The 9,659-nt window shown below is 67.3% G+C and overlaps 3 protein-coding genes and 1 long non-coding RNA gene across 4 annotated transcripts; 2 read left to right on the forward strand and 2 right to left on the reverse strand.

Moving 5' to 3' along the window:
* The first annotated feature begins 214 nt into the window (after positions 1-214).
* On the forward strand, positions 215-2,090 carry TMOD4 (tropomodulin 4). The gene is made up of 6 exons (XM_071727198.1): positions 215-536; positions 768-898; positions 1,191-1,298; positions 1,540-1,683; positions 1,761-1,905; positions 2,012-2,090. Exons 1-6 carry the CDS (start codon positions 230-232, stop codon positions 2,032-2,034), a joined length of 858 nt encoding a protein of 285 aa, XP_071583299.1. The 5' UTR covers positions 215-229; the 3' UTR covers positions 2,035-2,090.
* Positions 2,091-3,214: 1,124 nt separating this feature from the next.
* SCNM1 (sodium channel modifier 1) lies at positions 3,215-5,844 on the reverse strand. The gene is made up of 8 exons (XM_071727360.1): positions 5,719-5,844; positions 5,485-5,555; positions 5,296-5,384; positions 4,444-4,541; positions 4,271-4,356; positions 3,689-3,807; positions 3,495-3,606; positions 3,215-3,403 (listed from the first exon to the last, which is right to left on the reverse strand). Exons 1-8 carry the CDS (start codon positions 5,767-5,769, stop codon positions 3,301-3,303), a joined length of 729 nt encoding a protein of 242 aa, XP_071583461.1. The 5' UTR covers positions 5,770-5,844; the 3' UTR covers positions 3,215-3,300.
* A 177-nt stretch (positions 5,845-6,021) lies between these two features.
* Positions 6,022-7,722, forward strand: LYSMD1 (LysM domain containing 1). Its single transcript, XM_071727362.1, has 3 exons — positions 6,022-6,350; positions 7,209-7,489; positions 7,582-7,722. The coding sequence occupies exons 1-3, from the start codon at positions 6,029-6,031 to the stop codon at positions 7,720-7,722; spliced, it is 744 nt and encodes a 247-aa protein (XP_071583463.1). The 5' UTR covers positions 6,022-6,028.
* A 496-nt stretch (positions 7,723-8,218) lies between these two features.
* LOC139787935 (uncharacterized) lies at positions 8,219-8,971 on the reverse strand. The gene is made up of 3 exons (XR_011722728.1): positions 8,473-8,971; positions 8,325-8,408; positions 8,219-8,259 (listed from the first exon to the last, which is right to left on the reverse strand). It is a non-coding gene; the product is annotated as an uncharacterized lncRNA (long non-coding RNA).
* Positions 8,972-9,659: the final 688 nt, after the last annotated feature.

Here is a 9,659-nt window from a genome sequence, read left to right on the forward strand (position 1 = left end):
TCAACCTCACGTGGGGCTACCATGTCCTTACACTACCTTGCACGGGGCCACTGTCACATCACAACCTCACGTGGGGCCACCAAAACCCACATAGGGCCACCAAAACCCCACATGGGGCCACCACAACCTCACATGGGGCCACCACAACCTCACGTGGGGCCACCAAAACCCACATGGGGCCACCACAACCTCACGTGGGGCCACCACAGGGCAGGGGGGAGGACGTTTCATGGGGACAAAGCGTGTTACACAAGGGGACTTTGCTGCCCGTGGGGGACACACTGCAGTGTCCCAGCCCCGTGTCCCCACCAGGACCCCTGCCCCCCTGTTCCCTGCTGCCCCCCAGCCCACCCGGGCAGGGCTGGGGACACTGTTGTCACCCCTGGGGGGACAGGAGGGGACAGAGGGGGGGTGGTGGCTGACTGACACCCCCCGTGTCCCCGCAGCCATCCTGGGGATGTACACCCTGATGAGCAACAAGCAGTACTACGATGCCATCTGCAGTGGCACCATCAGCAACACCGAGGGCATCAACAGTGAGTGCCTTGGGGACACGGGGACAGAGGGACAAGTGCCACCCCCAGAACAGGGGACATGGGGATGAGCCCCACCCCACCCCCCCCCCTGCGACAGGGACATGAAGTCCCTGGGGGTGTTTGGGGACCGGAACCCCTCTGAGCCGCCCCGTGGTGACCCAGGTGTGCGTGTCCCCACCTTCGGGCACAGTCACACGTGTCCTTGTGCACACACACGCGCGTGTGCCCCAGGTGTGGTGAAGCCTGACACGTACAAACCGGTGCCGGATGAGCCCCCCAACCCCACCAACGTGGAGGAGACCCTGAGGCAGATCCAGGCCAACGAGGCAGCTCTGGAGGACGTCAACCTCAACAACATCAAGGTGAGGGACCTGGTGGCACTGTCCCTCAAAGTGTCCCCTCCTGGGGTGTCCCCCGTGGGGCTGCTCCCCATCCCAGGGCCTCTCCAGGCCACCCCAGGCCACTCGGGGTGTCCCTGTGGTGACATCCCACATCCCTTCGGTGCCACCGAAGCCCCGGTGGGACACCCAGCAGCCCCAGCCCCTTGGGGACATCTCCACCCTTTCGAAGCCACCTACATCCCCTCCGTGCCACCTCTGTGACCCATGGGGACGTCCCCGAGCCCTCGGTGCCACTCGTGTCCCCTTGCTGCAGGACATTCCCATCGCCACCCTCAAGGCCATCTGTGAGGCCATGAAAACCAACACCCACGTCAGGAAGCTCAGCCTGGTCGCCACCCGCAGCAACGACACCGTGGCCACTGTGAGTCCTGGCCACGTGGCCCCCGTGTGTCCCCGTGTGTCCCCGTGTGTCCCCGTGACAAGGAGGGGACACACAGCCCTCTGCCCACCCTGGGCTCCGAGGCCAGGTGGCTTTTCCACCAGCGTTTGGGGCCTCGGGGACTCAGGAGACACCGGCGGGGGGGCGGCAGCAGCCCTGGGTGACACCCTGAGGTGACACCTTGAGGTGACACCCTGAGGTGACACCCTGAGGTGACACGCAGGCCGTGGCCGAGATGCTGATGGAGAACAAGACCCTGGAGAGCCTCAACATCGAATCCAACTTCATCACCAGTGCTGGGATGTTGAGCATCATCAAGGCCATGTACCACAACCACAGCCTCAGCGAGCTCAAGGTGGACAACCAGGTAGGGGGAGACAGGGAGATGGGGGGGGGGGGGACACGGGGACAGAGCTGTCCCCAACCCGCCCACCATCCCTGCAGTGCCAGAGGCTGGGTGACACGGTGGAGATGGAGATGGCCACCATGCTGGAGCAGTGTCCCTCTGTCACACGCTTTGGTTACCACTTCACCCAGCAGGGCCCCCGTGCCCGCGCCGCCATCGCCATCACCAACAACAACGAGCTCCGTGAGTACCCCCCGAGCCCCCCCTCCCCGTGTCCCCCTCCTGGGGTTAGGGGGGGGTCCTGAGCCAGACCAATGTGTCCCCCCCCCCCCCATCCCCATCCCCTTAGGTCGCAAGCAGAAGAAGACCTGAGGGTCCCCCCCCAACCCCCCCTGGGGCTGCTGGAAATAAAGGTGGTGACGGAGCGAGGGGGTTTGGGGATCCACTCAGATGTGTCCGGGGGGGTGGGATTGGGATTGTAGGGATGGGCTGAGAGGGAAGTGGGGGGGGGGGGGCACCCCCAGCCTCTCCTGGGGCTCAAGAACCCGTTAGACCTCCAGCTAATCCGTGGGGGCTGAGCTGGATGCGTGAATTCCCGCTGGGAATAGGGGGAGTTACACCCCAGGGGCTGGGTTAGGGCACCAAGAGGGGGGGTGGGGGGGGACAAGGAAACTCCCCCCATGGGCAGCTGGGTGCCCCCCCTGGCTCAGGGAGTGTGGGATCAGGAAGAGGAAAAGGAAGGGGAGGAAAAAACAAAGGGAAGGGGGGGGGGGGAAACTGAGGCAGGGGGAGGGCGGCGTGGCTGGGTGCTTCCTAAAGTGCTGGGACAGGTGCCTGGGGAGGAGGAGGGGGGGGACACCCGGTGCTGCCACCCCCTAAAGGCCATGACCCCCACAGGCAGCTGCCAGTGTGACTCGAGCTGGGGGACAGGAGGGGACAGGGGGGGACAGGGGGACAGGAGGGGGCAGGGGGACAGGAGGGGACAGGGGGGGGGGCGGGGGGAGAGAAGGGAGGGGCAAGGGGGGGGACCAGGGGAGACAAGGGGGGGACAGGGAGAGACAGGAGGGGACAGGGGGACAGGAGGGGACAGGGGGACAGGAGGGGGCAGGGGGACAGGAGGGGGCAGGGGGGGGTGGGGGGGGGCAGGGGGGGGTGGGGGGGGGCAGGGGGAGAGAAGGGGGGGGCAAGGGGGGGACCAGGGGAGACAAGGGGGGGACAGGGAGAGACAAGGGGGGGACAGGGAGAGACAGGAGGGGACAGGGGGACAGGGAGGGGGGACTTTGGGGGGGGGACTTTGGGGGGGGGGGGGACTTTGGGGGGGGGGGGACTTTGGGGGGGGGGACCTTGGGGGGGGAGACTTTGGGGGGGGGGACTTTGGGGGGGGGGGGGGCCTTTTGGGGGGGGGGGGCCTTTGGGGGGGGGACCTTGGGGGGGGGACCTTGGGGGGGGACAGGGGGGGACAGGAGGGGACAGGGCTCTGGCCAGGGGTGGGGGGTGGAGGAGGACACGCAGACACCACTTCGGGTCCCTCCCAACACCTCAGACACCTCGGTCCTCTCCAGCTGCCTCTATTCACGGCTTGGGGACAGCCGAGGGGACAGTCCCCACGGGGGACAAAGGGACACGGGGGGAGGGGGCTCAGGCTGGCAGCAGCGCGGGGGGCGGCTCCTCCTCGTCCGAGTCGAATTCTGCGTTCTGGTCCTTCACCCACCTCCCCGAGAGGTCCTGGATCCACCCGGCACTGAGGGGGGGAGGAGGGGACAGGGGAGGGGACAGGGTGAGGGGCGGCTCTGTCCCCGGCGGTTCCCGGTTCCGATTGGGTCAGGACTCACCTCCGCAGCTGCAGGAACCGCTCCAGCTCCCGGCGCCTCTCGGGACTGAGGGGTTGGTCCCGGTCCGGACTCGAGGCTTTGCCTTTCCCACCTCGCTGCGTCCTGGTTGCGTCTGGGAGGGCAGAAAGGAGCCGGTGACACCGAGGGGACCCGGCTGTCCCCGTCGTGTCCCCGTGTCCCCTCCCGGCTCTCACCCGCTCGCAGAGCCCCGGGGCTGGCGGTCCCGGCTCCTCCCTCCTTCCGCGGCGGTTCCGGAGGCTTCGGGCTCAGCCCCGTCCCGGTGACACCGCTCCTGGAGCTGTTTCCCTCCAACCTGCCATAGGGGAAGGAGTCCGGGTCCCGCAGTCCCCACTGGTGACACCCCACGTGCCCTCCGTGACACCGAATCCCTCGTGGGCACCCCCAGCACCCTCTGAGCGATTCCCGGGTCCCCTCGGAGCCATCTCCGCCCCTTGGAAGCCACCCCCATCCCCTCAGGGATGTCCCAGATCCCCTCAGGGATGTCCCCATCCCCTTGGGGACACCCACGACCCCCACGGGGACGTCCCCACGGCCTCGGGGACACCCGTGTCCCCTTCCTGCAGGACTTTCCCACCGCCAGCAGCAAGAACCTGAGACCCAGCCCCTCCACCGAGAAGCAACGGCCCCGTGGGCACTGTGAGGCTGTCCCCACCTGTCCCCACGTGTCCCCATGTGTCCCCACGTGTCCCCACGTGTCCCCACGTGTCCCCACGAGCTTTCCCCCCATCCCCCACCCCCCAAACCCGGGCTCTCACCCCATCCTCCGGCAGCAGCTGCTGTAGGGAGCAGCTTTCAGCAGAGCACTCCGGGTGATCCTCCTGGTCCGAGCCAGCAGAGGGGCCTGGGGGACAAAGAGGGGACACAGAGGGGACACAGAGCTCAGGGGGTGCAGCCAGGGGACACAGAGAGGAGGGGGGTCCACACCAACCTGGCCCCCTGCCCCTTCTCTGGGTGCTTCCTCCTCCTGCTGGGGTCTGGGGGCCACGTCCTGGGGCGAGCGATTTCGGCCGTAGAAACGTTGCAGACCTGGGGGAGGGGGAAAAAGGGGGGGAGAGGGGGGAAAAGGGGTGGGAGAGGGGGAAAAGGGGTGGGAGAGGGGGGAAAAGGGGTGGGAGAGGGGGAAAAGGGGTGGGAGAGGGGAAAAAGGGGGTGGGAGAGGGGGAAAAGGGGTGGGAGAGGGGGAAAAGGGGTGGGAGAGGTGGAAAAGGGGGTGGGAGAGGGGGAAAAGGGGGTGGCAGAGGGGGAAAAGGGGGTGGGAGAGGGGGGAAAAGGGGGTGGGAGAGGGGGAAAAGGGGGTGGGAGAGGGGAAAAAGGGGTGGGAGAGGGGGAAAAGGGGTGGGAGAGGGGGAAAAGGGGGTGGGAGAGGGGGAAAAGGGGGTGGGAGAGGGGAAAAGGGGGTGGGAGAGGGGGGAAAAGGGGGTGGGGAGAGGGGGAAAAGGGGGTGGGAGAGGGGGGAAAAGGGGGTGGGAGAGGGGAAAAGGGGTGGGAGAGGGGAAAAGGGGAGGGAGAGGGGGGAAAAGGGGTGGGGGAGAGGGGAAAAAGGGGGGGGAGAGGGGAAAAAGGGGGGGGAGAGGGGAAAAAGGGGGTGGGAGAGGGGAAAAAGGGGGTGGGAGAGGGGGAAAAGGGGACGGGAGAGGGGGAAAAGGGGACGGGAAAGGAGAAAAGGGGGGGGAGAGGGGAAAAAGGGGATGGGAGAGGGAAAGAAGGGGACAGGGGGGGTGTCTCAGTGCACCCCATCTCGGCACAGCCCCCCCCCCTCCTTGTCAGCCCCCCAACTCACTGCCCAGGTGCTTCTTGCCCGCCCGGTGGGCTGTGAGCACGTCCAGAGTGTCGAAGATGGGGCGGTGGGCACAGACGGTGCAGCTGTACCTACACCCGGAGGGATGCGGGGGGGGGGGGGGAAAAAAACCGCTGTCAGGGCCCCCCCCAGGCAGACGGGGAGGGGGGCTGCCGGGGGGGCCTCGCTCACCTCCCGCTCCTCAGCAGCAGAGCCTCGTCCTCGGGGATGTAGTTGGCCAAGAGGTCGGCCACGCGTCTCTTCTGGAAGGGACCCCGGGGGCCGCGTCAGCGTTTGGGGGGGGTTGTGTGATCCCCCCCCCCCCAGACCCCGCAGCCCTCACCCCCGCCGTTTTGTCCCCCCCGCGCTTCCAGGGAGCCCTGGAGGACTCGGGGAGGGGCTCGGGGGGGGGGGGCCGGGACTCACCTGCAGCACCCCGAGCTGGCTGGGATCGTCCCCCTCCCGCTTGAAGGACATGGCGGCCGCGGCGGTTGCTATGGGAACGAGACCCCCTCCCCGCACACACCTCCGCTTCCGCTGCACTTCCGCACCACTTCCGGGTGGCGTTTCCCAGCGGGCAACGCGCGGGAACGTCAACCACAGGCAGCGCCCGAGGCATGACGGGAGTTGTAGTTCCGAGGCGCCGCACCCCTCGGGGGCCTGGGGGGCAGAGACCCCCCCAGAGGGAAGGGACTGTGGGGGTGGTGGGGTCCGGGGGAGCGGGGAGGACCCCGCTATGAGAGGGGGGGTGAGCGGTGGGGCTGCCCAAGGGGCCGCGGGGCGCTCCCGGTCCCGGACTACACTTCCCAGAATCCTTCGCGGAGGCGGCCGCACCGGGCCTGGCGTCTCCGGTCTGACCGGGGAGCGGGGGGGGGGTTTGAGCCCCGTGAGCGGCGGGAGCAGCGCAGGGACCCTGGGGGGGGATCCGGCCCGGGCCGGGGGTGTTCGCATGAGCCCCCCCGGCATGGCTGCGGGCAGCGGGGCAGCGGGGGCCGCTCCCCGGGAGCACCGGCTGCAGCCCGGGGACACCTTGGCGGGGCTGGCGCTGCGCTACGGGGGTGACGGTGAGCGGCGGGGGGAGCGGGGACGCGACCCCAGTGGGGTCCCCGTGGGGCTGTCCCCGGAACATCGGTGTCCCCTCCCTGTGCTGTCCCGTCACGGTCATTCCCATTCCCCTCATCCCCGCTCCTGTCCCATCCTTGTCCCCGTCCTCACCCTGGTCACACCTGTATCGCCCTCCCTGTCCCCTCCTGTCCCCATCCTTGTCCCCTCGTGTCCCCATCCCTCTTCTGTCGCCCTCCTATCCCTCCTATCCCTATCCCTGACCTCTCCTAACTTCATCCTTTCCCCCTCCTGTCCCCATCCCCCTTGTGTCCCTATCCCTGTCCCCGTTCCTGTCCCCATCCTTGTCCCCCTCCTGACCCTATCCCCATCCCCCTTGTGTCCCCATCCCCATCCCTCTCCTGTCCCCCTCCTGTCCCCATCCCCTGTCCCCCTTGTGTCCCCCATTTCTGTCCCCATCCCTGTCCCCCTCCTGTCCCCATCCCTGTCCCCTCCTGTCCCCCTCCTGTCCCCATCCCTGTCCCCCTCCTGTCCCCATCCCTGTCCCCTCCTGTCCCCCTCCTGTCCCCATCCCCGTCCCCCTCCTGTCCCCCTTGTGTCCCCCTCCTGTCCCCATCCCTGTCCCCATCCCTGTCCCCCTCATGTCCCCCTCCTGTCCCCATCCCCGTCCCCCTCCTGTCCCCCTCCTGTCCCCATCCCTGTCCCCATCCCTGTCCCCATTCTGTCCCCCTCGTGTGCCCCTCCTGTCCCCATCCCTGTCCCCTCCTGTCCCCATCCCTGTCCCCATCCCTGTCCCCCCTCCTGTCCCCATCCCTGTCCCCCCTCCTGTCCCCATCCTGTCCCCCTCCTGTCCCCACAGATGGAGCAGATCCAGCGTGCCAACCGCCTCTACACCTCCGACACCATCTTCCTCAAGCCCACCCTCCTCATCCCCGCGACGCCGCAGCCCCCCCGGGGGGCCCCGTGCCCCGAGGACCAGGACGAGGACGCGGCTCCCGTCCCCCCGGGGGACACCTCGGCCACCACCCCCTCCCCGTCCCACCAGGACCTCTCCGCCACCGATTTCCTGCGCCGCCTCGACGCCGAGATCGGGCGCTCCAAGGAGGCCGCGGCGCGGCGCCTGCGGGCGGGGGGGGTGAGAGCCTTTTGGGGCAAAACGGGGGGCTTTCGGGGAGCGGGTGGCGGGGACGCCCCTCAGTGCCACCCTGCTGTGTCCCCTGCAGCGAGGCTGAGGCCGAAGGCACCCGGAGCCCCAAGGACAGGGACCCAGCAGACCCACGGGGGCCCCGACTCGGCCCACGGCCCCTCACCAGGACCCCCCGGGCGGCCACGCTGCGTGACACCGAGGACGAGATCTTCACCCTGTGACACCGGGGACACTGGGGACACTGGGGACAAGATCTTCACCCTGTGACACCGGGGACACTGGGGACACTGGGGACGAGATCTTCACCCTGTGACACCGGGGACACTGGGGACGAGATCTTCACCCTGTGACACCGGGGACACTGGGGACGAGATCTTCACCCTGGAACACCAGGGACACCAGGGACAAGATCTTCACCCTGTGACACTGGGGACGCTGGGGACAGGATCTTCACCCTGTGACATCGGGGACACTGGGGACACTGGGGACGAGATCTTCACCCTGTGACACCAGGGACAGTGAGGACAGCAGGGACAAGATCTTCACCCTGTGACATTTGGGACACTGGGGACAAGATCGTCACCCTGTGACACTGGGGACACTGGGGACAGGATCTTAACCCTGTGACATTTGGGACACTGGGGACACTGGGGACGAGATCTTCACCCTGTGACCCGAGGGACACTGGGGACATCAGGGACGAGATCTTCACCCTGTGACATTGGGGACACTGGGGATGAGATCTTCACCCAGGGACACTGGGGACAAGATCTTAACCCTGTGACATTTGGGACACTGGGGACATCAGGGACGAGATCTTCACCCTGTGACATCGGGGACATCAGGGACAGGATCTTCACCCTGTGACATCGGGGACAGTGAGGACACCAGGGACAAGATCTTCACCCTGTGACACTGGGGACACTGGGGACATCAGGGACGAGATCTTCACCCTGTGACATCGGGGACACTGGGGACATCAGGGACAAGATCTTCACCCTGTGACGTTTGGGACACTGGGGACATCGGGGAAGAGATCTTCACCCTGTGACATCGGGGACACTGGGGACAAGATCTTCACCCTGTGACACCAGGGACACTGGGGACACTGGGGACGTGTCACTGTGACTGCCACCCCTCGCAGATGCCACCCCCCAGCCCCATCCAGGGGTGGCAGAGGGGACCCAGGGATTTTGGGGAGGGGGACACACGTTTGTGTCCCCTCCGTGTCTCTTTCGTCCCGATGCAGGGACACCCGTGTGCAAAGCCACTTGTCCAGGGTGACTGGGAGTGACTGGGAGGTGACTGGGAGGTACTGGGAGGTACTGGGAGGAGCTGATTTTTTTCCCCTCTATTTATTTGCACGTCTGTGCTCTCACGTGGAGTGGGATCCCCACGAGGACAGGGACAGTCACCAAGAGCCTGTAAATAAAGCAGAACACTGTCACCTGGCTCTGCCTCTTTGTCACCTCCCCCCCTGGGGACACGGACACCCCCCTGGGGACACAGTCACAGCCCCGGGGACACGGACACCCCCGTGGGGACACGGTCACAGCCCTGGGGACACGGACACCCCCCTGGGGACACAATCATAGCCCTGGGGACACAGTCACAGCCCTGGGGACACGGACACCCCCCTGGGGACACTGTCACAGCCCTGGGGACACAATCACAGCCCCAGGGACACGGTCACAGCCCTGGGGACACAGACACCCCCGTGGGGACACGGTCACAGCCCTGGGGACACGACTGCTCCCCTGGGGTACGTGGCCCTGCCCTCGGGGGCTGTCCCTTGGGGACAATGTCACCCTGCTGGGGACGTGGCCACCCCCGGGTTGCTGTCACCCCTCGGGGACACGATGGGGACACAGCCACGGCCCTGGGGGGACAGACCCTCACTTGGGGACACGGTGTGTGTCCCCTCACGCCACCCCCGTGCTATGCCACGCGGTGCCACCAGGTGTCACTCTGTCCCCGCACCCTCAGGGACCCCCCCGGACCCCTCCCCTCAAAAAACCTCGGGGGTCTCCGCAGGGTCCCCCCAGGGCCACCCAAGTCCCCTGGGTCCCCTTTTCTCCCCCCTGGGGACCAAACCCCGAGTGGCACCGGGAGCCGGGGGGGGGAAGGTCACTGCTCCCAGTATCTCCCAGCGCTCCCA

This window comes from Heliangelus exortis, chromosome 27 (genome assembly GCF_036169615.1).
Source record: "Heliangelus exortis chromosome 27, bHelExo1.hap1, whole genome shotgun sequence".
NCBI classification, from domain to species: Eukaryota; Metazoa; Chordata; class Aves; order Apodiformes; family Trochilidae; genus Heliangelus; species Heliangelus exortis.